The sequence below is a fragment of the Lithobates pipiens genome, unplaced genomic scaffold, assembly GCF_037356315.1.
Source record: "Lithobates pipiens isolate NorthernLeopardFrog02 unplaced genomic scaffold, aLitPip1_a1.2 Scaffold_3, whole genome shotgun sequence".
In the NCBI taxonomy this organism is placed as follows: Eukaryota; Metazoa; Chordata; class Amphibia; order Anura; family Ranidae; genus Lithobates; species Lithobates pipiens.
The window spans coordinates 248,787,125-248,802,519 of record NW_027507790.1 but is presented as its reverse complement, the minus strand read 5'-3'; the positions used below and the strand labels follow the sequence as shown (position 1 = coordinate 248,802,519).

Genomic DNA, 15,395 nt, shown 5'->3' with positions numbered 1-15,395 from the left:
TGAAGAGTCCTTGCTTCCTCCCAGATTGTTTGTTTGCTTTTTGATCCAGTTTCAGGCTTTGCACTAACTTGCTTGGGCATAATGCTGTTTATAGACTTCCAAGGTTTTCATAGACTCAAAGCAATCCATAAGTTATTCCCCCTGGCTCTGGTCTCTGATCCCTGCTACTAGACTGTATATCCACAATTCATGCCGCTGCCCAGCACAGGTCCAATCTCCCAATGGCTGAGTATTACTATGAAATTTTTCTTTTCATTAACGTGGATCTGAGCACCACAAACTAAAAACACTTGTTGTTCACAAGCTAAAATCATTTTATTTTTTGCTAGAAAATTACTTGGAACCCCCAAACACTATAATATATTTTTTTTCAGACATCCTAGAGAATAAAATGGCGGTTGTTGCAATACTTTGTCACACCGTATTTTCGCAGCCCAATGAATTTTTTATATTGTGGAAGATAATGTTACGCTGAGTAAATTTAATACCCAACATGTCACACTTCAAAATTGCGCCCTCTCATGGAATAATCACAAACTTTTACCCTTAAAAAATCTCCATAGGCATGGAAGATTCTATCTTTAGTTGGTTGGATGCCAGCCTTTTTCTCCGGTTTCGCCATGGTGGTCGGGACACAGGTAGTCTGACTGTGTGTGCGGCCCGGTGACCGAGGCAGCATCATAACTAGTTGCTTATGAGATAAGGAATGGCTATGGACGCAATGGGTGATAGATAAGATGATGCAGCACAGTTGTTCTTCTTCTTCTTTTTTTTTTATTTTTATTTTTTCTTCTGGTTCTATCATATTTCATGCCACCCATTTTGTAGATAGGATCGGAGCCTTCTCTTGAAGACTAATATGTACGTTTGATTGCCTATTATGGCCGCTGTTGTATGTACCTTTTCTGTATTTCTTCTCTTGAAAAATTCAATAAAACTTATATTTAAAAAAATAAATAAAAAAAATCTCCATAGGCGACATTTAAAAGTTTCTACAGGTTACACATTTAGAGTTACAGAGGAGGTCTAGTCGTGTTGCTCTCGCTCTAACAATCGTGATGATACCTCACATGTGTGGTTTGAACTCTGTTTTCATATGCGGGGGCAACTTGCGTATGCGTTCGCTTTTGCGTGCGAGATGGGGCGCTTTTTTTATTTATTTTTATTTTTTTACACTTTCCTTTTTAAAATCATGGAGACATGGATGCATGGGAGAGTTTTCTTTGAATATTAAAAATTAAACTACTTGCCATCACCGCAAGGTCACTTTTATCAGGGTGGGAGTGGGGAAAAAAAATTGGGTCACTTTTATTCCTGTTACAAGGAATGTAAACATCAAAAAGACCTCAAATCTCACATTTTATGCTAAAATGCAAAACAAAAAAAATATTCCCCCATTGGGTGGAAGTGACGTTGCTTCCGCCCATCAATGTTATGGAGCCGAGCGGGGGACACCTTTCCATCACTCTGCTCCATGCCTGTCTGGGGAAAGGACGCAATCGTCTCTGCCGCTAACGACAGCTCGGGTAAGTGGCGGAGATGACCAGAACCCAGAGGGAGGGGGGCCCCTCTCCCGCCCCGATAAAAGTGATCTTGCGATAAATCTGCCACAGACACCACTTTTATCTGAAAGATAGCTTCCATAACCCCGGTATTTTCAAGAACAGCAAGCGGCTATCTGCTGCCATAACAATATTTAGTGTCAAAGTACCGATGTACAACGACGGCAATTTGCGCCAAGTGGTCTAATTTTTGTTATTTCATTTTTAATGTTCAAATAAAACTCTCCCATGCATCCATGTCTCCATGATTTATTTTATTGAGACACCAATTTGAAAAACATCCTCTAGCATTTATGGCTGTGGCCATCTTGAGTAAGGGCAAATGACTTGTGTAGCTTCTACATCCTGGAATCCATCTGCACTTAGCTCAGGCATGCAGTCAGGAGGGCGTGCTTGGCTGAGAAAACACCTCGTGAAGACTCCTGGCATGTATGGCATTTGCCTAGGCAAGAGACCAAGAAGTAACTGAAGAAATGCAAAAAATAAAATTAAAAGTTTGCCAAGTAAATATGATATACTTTCTCATCTATTTACTAATTCTAGCAGCATGAGGATGAAAGTGACCCTAAAATAACTGACATGTTATACTTGCCTGCTCTGTGTAATGGTTTTGCACAGAGCGGCCCAGATCCTCCTGCCGAGGCCCCCCCCACTCAGCAAGCAGCTTGCCAAGGGGGCACCCAAGCTGAGCCGCTGCACTGTGTGTCCATTCAGACGCAAAGCTGCTGCCTGGCCTTGCCCTCTCTCTCTCTCTCTCATGATTGGCTCACTCTCTGACAGCCAAAAGAGTCAATAACGCCCATTACTGTGTCTCAGTCAATTGGGAGGGAGAGTTCTGGACAAGTCCTGCACAGCCGAGCCTCTTGTACAACATCGCTGGATCGAGAGAGGCTCAGGTAAGCATGAGGGAGCTGCTACACACAGAAGGTTTTTTTTTTTATCTTAGTGCAAAGAATGTATTAAGATAAAAAAAACTTCTGCTTTTACAACCACTTTAAAAATAATCAATGTTGTTTGGGAGAGTGAAGTTCCACTTTAATGTGTAATTTCAGTCAAATTTTAACTAAAGCTAAACCTACTCCCACCCCCATTTTAATACTGTTTTATCTGCCCTGTAAAAGAAAAGATGCCTATACTTGCATGATCGGCTCCCAACGTTGGCTTCAGTGTAAAGGAGGGACAGGCTGTACTGCATGAGCGATGATGTCACCCATAGGCTTACTATGAGGCAGCAGTTGTCGGCTGTCCCTCCTCTACACCAAAGCCGATGCTGGGACCCGATCGTGTGATGGGATTGGACCGGCTTCAGAATAGGCAAGCATAGGCATCTTTTCTTTCCCAAGGAAAATAGAATAATATTTTTACACCTATAGATTATCTGCAGATTTTCTATGGTTAGATGGAAAAAGTGCAACAGATTTATCCATGTTCGCTAAACTGTGTGAATGGGGGAATCTCACACTTTTTCCATCTAACCATAGAAAATCTGCAGATAATCTATAGGTGTATGGCCAGCTTTAGTTAGAATTTGACTAAAATAAGTTCACCTTTTGGGGACATGTTTTTAGGGTGGAACATGTTCCTGTAGCTGCAGCTGCTCCCTGATTTTCCTCCAACCCCCCTCCCCTTTCAGACAGCAAGCCGGGGATCTTCTCCCCACACCAGCTGTCATTATTTGAAAAGAGCGGGGCCATGTGGTGCTCCACCCACACAGCCGCTTCCTTCATTCTGTGTTCTGTGAATGAAATAACTACAAGTACCGACAGCCTTTGTGACTGACGGCTTGTAGTTTTCAAAAAATTTGAACTCCTCCTTTCAATGAACGTGTCCACCACAACTGGATAAATCAGTGTTGGGTGGCTGTGGAAGGTTAAATCGCCTACAAGATTTTTAAGCCCACAGGCCGAGAAAGGGTTGAAACCACCGGGCAGGAGCGGCGTATACACAACTCCTTCACCACTCCAAAGATGCTGCTAGCAGGACTTTTTTAGCGTCCTGCCAGCACACCGCTCCAGTAAAAGCACTCTGGCTTTCACACTGGAGACACAGCAACGGCTCTTTCAGTTGTAGCGCCTGCAAAGCTCCCCAGTGTGAAAGGGGTCTAATACATTCAGGGATCTCTGTAAGGAATTCTGAACGCAAGTTATTATCCAGTCTGCACTTGGACCTCCTCCTAAGCTTGTTGCACAAGACCGCAGTGGCAGTTGTGTAACACATCCAAGGCGTTGGCATTGGTGGAGCTTGCAGTGAACTTAAACTTTGCGATGCGATTGATTAGCTCACGTCTGCATGACTGCTGTCCTTTTTTTTTTTTATTTGCTTCTCTTTGACAGATATATGAAGAACCGTTTGACGTACGATCAGATTAACAGCCTTATTGAGGAAATCAACAAGGCCGTTGTGGGAAAATACAAGATCATGCAGCAGCCACTGAAAAATCTGAACAATTTGGCCAGGAAGCAGCTTGGACGATTTAAAGACGACGAATCAAAAGATACAAAAGGTAGTCTTAAAGCTAGACTGTGCAAAGTGTGAGAAAATGACTTTCTCTAGCGGCTAATTCACATATAGGTTTTGATTTATTAAAACTGGGAAGTGCAAAATCTGGTGCAGCTGTGCATGGTAGCCAATCTGCTTCTAACTTCAGCTTGTTCAATTAAACAAAAAAAAAAACCTGGAAGCTGTTTGGTTTCTGATTTTTATGCAGAGCTGCACCAGATTTTCCATGCTCCAATTTTAGTAAATCAATGTCTGTCACTGACAATGTCTGTCACTGCAAGGACACATAGAAAACAATTGTTTCTTGTGTGTCCCAATGCAGCCCAGAGCTGCATTAAAACGTACACAATCCCATGGCAATGTACAGCAACGCAGCACATCGCTCTGCTGTACAGTGCCATGAATGACGTGTACACTTTGTACACTTCAAATAAAGTACAAAGCAAAAAAAAAAAACACCTGATGGAATAAATCACGCACTACCCTAACCCTATCATAGTGTTTTTTTTTTTTTGTTTTCTTTTATAGTGCTAAAGTTTGCTCACACCTACATATTGTCATTGGCCCGAGACTGCTCATTTTTAAAGCCCAAATCTGGGGCAAACTATAAAATTATCCCTTGCAATGCGGGAGCAGTTTAGCTCCAGGAGGTACTGAAAAGCAGATTTACTAATCTAATTCATCCACTGCTAGACCGGCCCCTGCAGCGTCTTCACCCCGACGCTCTAAGAGCCTGACATCAAAGCAAGTGCATTGTAAGGATGACAAGAGACATACCACCACTGGACCTTATAGGAGGGTTATCTGCTGGAGGGAGGATCAAGTAAGTAAAGGTATGCCTCCTCTCCCATAGACTAAACGAGCAGCTAACCCTTGCAATGCAGGCGCAACCCAAGGATAATGTTAGTTTCCCAGAGCTGGGCTTAGAGGACAGTGGTTGTGACCAGGTCAATCATTTCTTTATATTTCTGTGGCTCTGTTTTATTTACAGCAGATATAGAACCTAAGGGCTTGTTCACACTTGCTCAAAATACTGATGCTTATCAAACGCGCCTGTAGCAATAAAGTAGTTGTAAACCCTTACACACACCACTTTTACCTACAGGTAAGCCTATAATAAGACTTACCTGTAGGTACTGCAAATATCTCCTAAACCTGCACGGTTTAGGAGATATTTACCATAAACTCTTGCGCCAAATTCAATGGCACATGAGCACTAAAGAAAAGGCACTTTCAAGCCCTTTCTGTAGGGCCTGAGCCGTGATCGTTGGCTCCCGTGACTCCGGCACAGTCGCAGAGCCGGAGTCCACGGCCCCGGGAAAGAAGAGGGGTGAAGATAGATGCGGCCACCATGCAGGGACATTGCGGGCTTTGTAGGTAAGCGTGACATAATGGGCTAGTAGGCGATGCATACTAGCACATTATGCTTTCACTTTGCAGGGGAACAAAGAGGAAGTAAAACCCATTAGGGTTTACTTCCTCTTTAATGCGCGTTAATAGGTGCATTTTAATAAATGCCCCCCTAAATGCCTTATGAGTGTGGCGCAGTTGACGTGTTTTTGGTGCGTTAAAACTGCACCAAAAACGCCTAGCTGTAATGTACTAGCGTGCTGAAAATGCATGCCCGCACATTTTGCAGCAAATTAACTTTTTACAAAAATGTTGGTGCAAGTGAAGTGTTGGCTCTGCACCTTACTTTACACAGACGGACAGTCACTAAATTTGAAAGAAGCTTAGGGCTTGGCAGATGTCTCACCATCTGTCAGGGAGTCCTCTGTCCATCCTAATACATTTGTAAACCTTAAAGTATAACTAAAGGCTAAACTTTTTTGTTTGGATTGTGTCTAGAACCGTAATAGAGGAGAAATCTTCCAATAAGGACACTAGTTCTGGTGACATTGGGGGGGGATTTCCTTTCACTTCCAGAACAGGAAGGGCATGAACGTGCCTTTTCTTTAGTGCGCATGCGTCGTTGAATTTGGCGCAAGTGTATATGGTAAATATCCCCTAAACCGTGCAGAGATTTACAGAAATCTCCCCAATGGGACACATGGGGAAAAAAAGAAAAAACTGGATTATGACCCTCCCTTACTCTATCCAAAATAAAAAAATAATAATGTTTTGCCTTTTTTTTTTTTTTGTTTTACTTATAAGTAGTGGTCCTTACTATGTAGAGATTAGTGGATGATGGAGACAGCAAGAAACTTGTAAGCGTGGACACGATCTTCCATAGAGCTTACACAGGGCTCAGACTCCTTGGTTGGATTCAGTGTCAGACAAGCTCATGGAAGAATTTGTAAGTGGGTGGGATGGGAACATTCAAGAGGTCCTATTACTTTACTGTGAACAGTCTTGGTTGACAGTCTCTTTAACCACATCGGCTCCGGGGGATTTACACAGCAATCCGCCCTGTTTACATAGATCGTCGTTCTGCCTGTGTACAGTATGATCAGCGGGTGCCGGCAGACATCGGGTCTGCGCTGGGTAGATTCACAGCAGGAACGAGCTGCTGCTGTGCAACCCGGCGTCCGATACCCGGGAAGTACAGGATCACGTATATCTATGTGATCTGGTGCAGAGCTGCCGCCCTGTAGAAGTAAATGTGATATAGGACAGTTGGCAACTGGTTAAAGAGGAAGTAAACCCTGATGAGTTTACTTCCTCTTTCATTCCCTGCAAAGGCAAAGCATAATGGGCTACTATGCATCGCATAGTAGTCCATTATGTGTCACTTTCCTGACACAGGAGCCAGCGAAGTCACCGCTGTCCCTTGTAGTCCGGCGCATCCATCTTCTCGGTGGGGTCTCGCTGCTCCGCCGCTGTCATTTGGCGACGCCGCGGTGGCGTTACTGGCGCGCATGCGCACGGGAGCCAACACGCGCGGCATCTTCGTCGTTGACGGTGTCGCGATCAGTGCGCCTGCGCGCCGCTGTCTATGGCGCATGTGCCGTAGACAGCGGTGCCCGTATTTCAACAAATATCTCCTAAACCGTGTTGGTTTAAGGCTTACCTGTAGGTCCAAGAAATATCTCCTAATCTAGGCTTACCTGTAGGTCAAAGTGTGTTGTAAGGGTTTACAACCACTCTAACCACTTTCAGACCGGACCATTTTGCTGACTTTTTGCGCTTTGGCACTGTGTTGCTTTAACTGACAATTGCGCGGACATGCAACGTGGCTCCCAAAAAAAATTGACATTGTTTTTTTCCCACAAAATCTTTTGGTGGTATTTGATCACTCCTGCGGTTTTTATTTTTTGCGCTATAAACAAAAATAGAGCGACAATTTTGAAAAAAAACGCATTATTTTTTACTATAATAAATATCCCCCAAAAATATATAAAAAAAACAAATTTTTTTTTTCCTTCAGTTTAGGCTGATAAGTATTCTTCTACATATTTTTGGTAAAAAAAATTGATTGGTTTGAGCAAAATTTATAGCGTTTACAAAATAGGGGATAGTTTTATGGCATTTTTTTTTACTATGAAAAATTGAGTAAGGTGCTCTAAATCATAAACCCACATAAAATTCAATGAAGTAAAAAACATTAGACAAAATTTCAATAATAATGTGCAAAATTAGACCTATTACCCCCAGTCCTAAAGAATAAGGGTTATAGGATAATTGATCACAGTGAACAACGAAAAAAGAAAAACAAAAAAATATAAAACAAAATAGTGAACACCCAATGTGTAATTATATAGACATTTAAATTCCAACAGAGTCCAATATAGATGAAATCGTCTTTTTTTTTTTTTTTTTTTTTTTTTTTTACTAGTAATAGTGGCGATCAGCGATTTATTTATAAAAAATTTTTTATTGTGACTGCGACATTATGGTGGACACATCGGACATTTATGACACATTTTTCAGTGTCACTTGTTGCTAGGCAGAACGGGGAGATGCTGTTTACATCGGCATCTCCCCGTGACACGATCGCGGGTATCTCTGCGGCTATTGAGTCCGCAGGACCCGCAACCGGACTCACGGGAGTCCCGGCCGGCGGCGCGCACACAATGGCAGAGTGGCAAATACAAATGGACGTACCTCTACGCCAATTTGCCTGCCCGTGCCATTCTGCTGACCTACATCGTTGTGCGCCGGTCGGGAAGTGGTTAAGCAGCAAAAGTTCTGGCAGGCAAAGAAGTGTGTGGGGGGGACCCCAAGAGGTCTCCTTTCTTTTCTGCCTAAGCCACAGGAGTATTTTCAGATTCCTCCTAGCCCGTTACATAAATGCACACAGAACACATAATAAATTGTAATCTAATCCGTCTTTATTTATCTCCCCCCAGGTCAGTTTTTTATTGTAGATCAAGATATCAAAGAATTCACCCAGCAGAAGGTGGATAAAAGATTCCATGGAATGCTGAACATCCTGCGACATTGCCATAGAATGCGGGAGATGCGCGGTAAAGGAGTAGTGCGATATGTTATCTGTTAATCGCCCAAAAAAAAGCACCAGGAACTATTCAAATTCTTCCTATCAGGAAGTCATAAACATTTATTGAATCGTACTAATTAAAAGGAAACCTTGCCGAGACAATCCTTTGGCTCCCTGGCAGTCAATATAAAAGTTTCAGTACTTACTGATTGCACATTCTGAACCTAAATCTACCTAAATGTTTTGTTTCAGAGCAGTGAAGGGTCAGAGCCTTTGGGGTTTATTTACTAAAGGCAAATCCACTTTGCATTACAAGTGCACTTGGAAGTAAAGTCGCTGTAGGTCTGAGGGGGACGTGTAAGGAAAATAAAAAAACATTTTTGCTTGCACACGATTGAATGGTAAAATCAGCAGAGCTTCCCCCTCATTTCAGATCTTCCCCCTCCAAAGTGCAAAGTGGATCTGCCCCCCTACCCAAGTTGCCTGCTCACTTAAGCCTTTAGGGAGAGTTCAGTCTGATGATGGGGAGGAGGGGATGTCTGATGTCCTTGCACACTCGCCTCTCCTCTTTGGTAGTCTGCAGGCGGGGATCCTCTGCCTCCTGCCACATCCGATCCAACACAGACCAGGCCCCCAGAGATCAGCACACACAATCGGATTGGATGGATGTGAACAGCCATGTGATCCAATTCTGATGGGGACAAAAAAAGGGTCCTGCACGAGTTTGGTGGAAATGTGGTGCGATTTGAGCCATATCAATTCATGGTTTAAATCTCACCCCATAAGACGCCGCATGTAATTAACACAGAAATATGCCGCGATTCCTGTGTGAATTACATGCGGTGTTGTCATACTACATCTTTACCATGTGGCCCGTACATGGCTAATCAATCCCTGCAGTTCTGTAGCTGGGATGCTAATCAAATTCCCTAATATAGGGGAGCCACTAAGGCTGGCTTCACATCAAAGCGTTGCAGCTAGGTGCACATTTCTACAACACACATGTAAGGTACAATTGGTGTTGTGGTGAGTTTTTAATTTTGAATGGTACCACAATGCACATTCCCAAACACACTCTCATTGCAGCATGCCACAATCAACACATGAGAACCATTCCTATGTGGTGGTGAGGCTTCTTTGGTGCATTGGGGTGATTTGACATCCCCTTGAAAATGAATAGGCTGCAACGCAAGTTCACAAAATGCCACCCATTAAATGTACGCTATATTACCAAAAGTATTGGGACACCAGCCTTTACACACACCTGAACTTTAATGGCACCCCAGTCTTGGTCAGTAGGGTTCAATATTGAGTTGGCCCACCCTTTGCAGCTATAACAGCTTCAACTCTTCTGGAAAGAATGTCCACAAGGTTTAGGAGTGTGTCTATGGGAATGTTTGACCATTCTTTCAAAAGCGCATTTGTGAGGTCAGGTACTGATGTTTGATGAGAAGGCCTGGCTCGCAGTCTCCGTTCTAATTCAACCCAAAGGTGTTCGATTGGGTTGAGGTCAGGATTCTGTGCAGGCCAGTCAAGTTCCTCCACCCCAACCTCACTTATCCATGTCTTTATGGACCTTGGTTTGTGCACTGGTGCGCAGTCATATTGGAACAGGAAGGGGCCACCCCCAAACTCGGAGCGTGTCCAAAATGTCTTGGTATGCTGACTCCTTAAGAGTTCCCATCACTGGAATTAAGGGGCCAAGACCAACTCCTGAAAAACGACCCCGTACCATAATCCCCCCTCCACCAAATGATTTGGACCAGTGCACAAAGCAAGGTCCATAAAGACATGGATGAGCGAGTTTGGGGTGGAGGAACTTGACTGGCCTGCGCAGAGTCCTGACCTCACCCCGGTAGAATGCCTTGGGGATGAATTAGAGTAGAGACTGCGAGCCAGGCCTTCTCGTCCAACACAAATGCTCTTCTGGAAGAATGGTCAAACATTCCCATAGACGCACTCCTAAACCTTCTGGACAATGTTCGTAGAAGAGTTGAAGCTGTTATAGCTGCAAAGGGTGGGCCAACTCAATATAGAACCCTACAGACTAAGACTGGGATACCATTAGAATTCATGTGCATGTAAAGGCAGGCGTCCCATTACTTTTGGTAATATGGTGTATGTGCTGCACCCCACTGGTTTAAAGAATCCCCCTAAGCCCTTGTACACATGGTTGGACATTCTGACAACCAAACGGATTTTGTCCGAAACTGTTGCATACACACGGTCGGACAAAGTTGTAAGAAAATCCGATTGTACATAACGTGATGATGTTATTTCGTTAGGACGGGACTACGTTCAGGCTAGTAGCCAATAGCTTTGGTCTAGGAATTTGATCTGAGCATGCGTGGCACTTTGTCTGTCAGAGTAGGCTACACATGATCGGAGTATGTCCGATCGGAGCATTTTGTCAGAAAATTTTACGGACAAGTTGGAAACAGTCCGATGCATACCACACACAAATATCCGACAAAACGGTCCGATAGGACACATTCCGTCGGAATCTCCGACCGTGTGTACAAGGGCTAACAGGTAAATCTGTGCGTGAAACAGTCACACGGCATGGAAAGCTTCCTAAAATGTCACATGAAATGTTCTTGTTATCTGTACTATAATTCTAAATGTTTACTTGCTGAAAGTATAAATATTCATTTCAAATAAAGTATTCAAGTAATATCATTTCACCTAAATTCTACACATTACAGTTATCTGTGTCGTTTGTGAATTGTTTGGGTCTCTTTTTCAAGTTTTTTCTTTAAAAAAGAAAAATATATAAGAAATGTATTTGTTGCGTCTTTTTAATAAACGGTATTTTTTATGTTTCTCTGGTTGTTGTTGTTGTATTTTTTTTAGGGGGGATCAAGACTGAGTCATTGGAGACAGTGAATGGAATTTCCTCTATGGGGCACTGTTATTCCTTACATTATTTGCATCAAGCTGATCACATGCATGTGTATATCAAAGGAACATTTAAAAAAAAAAAAAAAAAAAAACTATAATTTCACTTAAAATGTTTTCCCAGAATATACAGACACTGTTTACATATGTATCTAATGAATTACTTTCTGTAATATGTTTGTAATGCTCTTCACCAAGCTAACATTTTTAATTTTTTTTGCAGATGAATGGAACTGTGAATGTAATTTTAGCCGCATGAGCTATTGATCCTTTGAACTGTTACATACTTGCCATTATCTGTTATAAAAAGCATGACTCAAGAGCATGTGATAAACTCGATAAAGTGCAAAGAGCAATAGATAATCCATAAAGTCTGAATACAGGTTATGTTCCATGCTCACAATGAGGGGAATTTATCAAAAGCAGACAGAATCCTAGAGCGACTGCACATGGCAACCAATCAGCTTCTAGCTTTTATTTTATAAGCTTAAAGTGGTTGTAAAGTCTCTTGGGTTTTTCATCTTAAATCGGTGTTCCGCCCAAAAAATAATGTAAAAGATTTAATAATCGGACACTTACCTGTCCTGGAGTCCAGCGACGTTGTCACCACAGCTGATGTTTACATCAGCTGTCGGCTGCCGTTGTGGGTAAGGGTACTTGGCAGTGTAGCCTTACTGCTTCACGCCGGGAACCCTACTGTGCATGCGAGAGGCTCCTCTCTGCTACTGGCCTGGCGATGGGAGAGGAGGGGGGAGCCCTGCGGTGATGTCACAGGCTACGGCCCAGATTCCCGGAAGTGAGCACAAATATAGGTGTCCTGTCCCCCCTCCCCCCGAAAGGTGCTAATTGTGGCACCAGAGGGGGAAAGTAGACAAATGAGCCGAAGATCCACTTTTGGGTGGAACTCCGCTTTAATGCAGTCTATGCATTTAGGTGAAACACCTTAGCTATAGCCGTGCCCCCCCCCCCCCCTTTTCTTACCTGAACCCATCCATTCCAGCAACGTACACAAACCCAGCAACTCCAGCCGCTGTTTCTGTCCTCACTGGATAGATTGATGTAGATTAAATCCAGTGCTGCAGGGCCGAGTCCTGCTGTCTGTGTCAATGGATGCAGCTGTAGGACGCGTGCCCCCATGGAAAGCGGCTCTCTGTGGGGGCACTTGATGAAGAAGGGGAGCCAGGAACGAAACCGGGGCTAAACAGAGCAGGTAAGTGTAACATGTTTTTTATTTTTTTAAATGCATATCTTTACAACCACTTTAGTGTTAAAAATATATTTATTAACATTTTCATACAAAACGCAGTGAACAACATGAGAATTCACAATCCAGGGACAGTCATAAACACGGGTATGAAGTCAGCCCAATGGATATCGCCCACAGCTTGACTCCTCTTCTCTAGTAGTGAAATGGTTCTGGCTAATAAGCCTTGGTATTCATAATATAAATTAACACAGATTGTAGAGAGTAAAAGAAAAAAGCCAGATCAAGGAAAGAAAGAGGGGAAGAAAAGGAGAAGGGGGGGGGGGGGGGTTAAATCAGCAACCACTTTAAGGCCTCATTCACGCAGGGGTTCATATCTGTACACCTGTGAGCGGCTGTCTTCACCTGCACAGGTGTTTCAGGTAGAAAACCTGTTCAAATCAGTGATGGGTAAGCCGGCTGCTTGGATCTCCAAACGCATTCCAAAGTGTAGATTCGATACATGGATCAGAATGCAGTCTGTCTGGTACAAGCTGTCTGCTATTTTGCATTATTATGCACAGGTAGGAGTTAGGAGACAATACGGTTAATTTACTAAAGGCAAATAGACTGCACTTTGCAAATGCAGTTGCTCCAGAGCTTGGTGAACGTGAGGCGAAGATTTGCTTTGCATAGAATACCCAATCGCGTGCCAGGAAAACTGCATTTTTGATTGAATGATGTATGTCCGCAAAGCTACCCCTCATTTACTACTCTCCGGGGTAACTGCACTTGCAAAGTGCGCAGTATTTGCCTTTAGTAAATCTACCTCCAATATATGATGTCATGTAATTGACAATGTAGTAACGGTCAGATATATCAGGTGGCCTCTGACTCCTGATGCTAACTTAAATCTAAGCTCCAGCCTTCCCTTCAGTTGTGCAGGCTTCTTTCCTATACTGAAATTGCTGCATACTGTCAGCTTCTACCAGTGTGTTATGCCGCGTACACACGACCAGAATTTTTGACAGCAAAGGTCCGACGGAACGAGTCCGTTGGACAATTCGATCGTGTGTGGGCTCCATCGGACCATTGCTTGCCAAAAATCCGGCTGACTTTAGAAATAGAACATGTTTAAAATTTTCCCGCCGGACCGAGAAATCGGTGTGTATGCAAGTCCGACGTACAAAAACCGACGCTATTGGCTACTGGCTATGAATTTTCTTCTTCTAGTTCAGCCGTACGTCATCACTTTTGAATCCGTCGGACTTTGGTGTGGTTGTGTGTGTCCAAGTCCGTTCAATCAGAAAGTCTGTTGTGAAAACTGTTGGACCTAGTCCTTCGAAAAGTCCGGTTGTGTGTACACGGCATTAGAGACTGCAGTAACTCATACAAACCCTGCTTTATTCTCTGGCTGCAAGAGCAACATCATATAGGGTTAAACACATTTTTTTTTTTCCTCTGTCCTAGGGGTGTGTTGCTAACTGTGGGGGGCGTGGCTGTGTTTTACACATCACGGATGTCTGCTCCAATCGCAGATATCAGTGTCACTGTTGCTAGGCAGAACAGGGAGATGCTTATTTACTTTAGCATCTCCCCATTCTTCCTCCCTGTGAGACGATCACGGGTATCCCGGCGGCGATCTAGTCCACAGGACCCGCGATCGGACTCACAGAGGTCCTGACTGGCGCACGATGGCACGGCGGCAATTTTAAAGGGACGTACCTGTACGCCCATCTGTCTGTCCATGCCATTCTGCCGACGTACATCGGCGGGCACCGGTCGGGAAGTGGTTAAAAGGGTGCACTTACATATGTCCATTCGGATGCAGAAAGGCACAAAAGCAACTCGAGGGTCTGTAGAACAGGTCCCGCACCGCTGTGGGACTAGCGGCATGCGTACCTACCACCCAGCGGAAGTGGAGGGCTCCTTTTCAATTTGCGTGTCAAGCCTCTCCTCTACGCATTTCACGCTCAAGTGTGCGTCATCAGGAATACCGTATGGTATGCACACATGAAGGAGTGACAATAGATGTGGAGATAGACCTATGAACTGAGGAGGTTCCCACATTACATGCTTTATGGTCACTTGTTGGGCGAGGAATTCTGGGGAGCGCATTTTAAAGTCACTTCGGGTGAAGCACTATTGTGTATGAAGATTTGGAACACATATTTTAGAAGCACGGTGTTGGAGCATATATAGAAGAATTGTCTATATAAACATTTATGGACTTTGATGTAAATTGAGGAATTTGTGTTTTTTTTGGTTACTTCTATTTATATACGGAATTATTAATTTATCACGTATATAGTTTCATCCAGATAGCGCCCTTTATACACACTTTTTCATGCATTATTAGTATACCACTAATTTTAGGTGCAGCACTGGGATACATTATTTAGTCGTTGGCACCGTAACCTTCGATTTTTCCCATATCACTTCTAAACTCTGACGCAAAAATTTTAGCTAATCGTTTAATAACCATTACTTCCTCTCTTCTAGGCCCTGGCCAAGTAGGTTTTGTCAAAGGAAGACAAGCCCCAGATAGCACCAGACGGATGGTGAACCTAGTCAACCATATGGATAATAATCTAACGAATAGCCTTAGATGCTGAAAAGGCATTCGATAGAATGCACTGGAAATACATATCCAGTTTTTTTTTTTTATCCACTCAGCAATAATGGCACTCTATATGCAACCCTCAGCAAAATTATATACATCAGGAATAATCTCCAGGAGCTTCAACATAACTAATGGAACCAGACAAGGATGCCCTTTATCCCCTTTAATTTTTTCATTAGCAATGGAATTGTTAGCAGAATGTATACGAGCAAACACAAATGTCAAAGGTATAGAAATAGGCCAATATGAACA

The 15,395-nt window shown here is 43.3% G+C and overlaps 1 protein-coding gene across 2 annotated transcripts in view; it reads left to right on the top strand.

Moving 5' to 3' along the window:
• SKA1 (spindle and kinetochore associated complex subunit 1) overlaps positions 1-11,263 on the top strand; it is a 28,203-nt gene extending 16,940 nt beyond the window's left edge. For both annotated transcript variants that reach the window (XM_077463008.1, XM_077463007.1), the window contains exons 6-7: positions 3,896-4,065; positions 8,351-11,263. In XM_077463008.1, coding sequence (XP_077319134.1) covers positions 3,896-4,065; positions 8,351-8,499 — 319 coding nt within the window. In that variant the 3' untranslated portion in view covers positions 8,500-11,263. The remainder of the gene's footprint in view (positions 1-3,895; positions 4,066-8,350) is intronic.
• Positions 11,264-15,395: the final 4,132 nt, after the last annotated feature.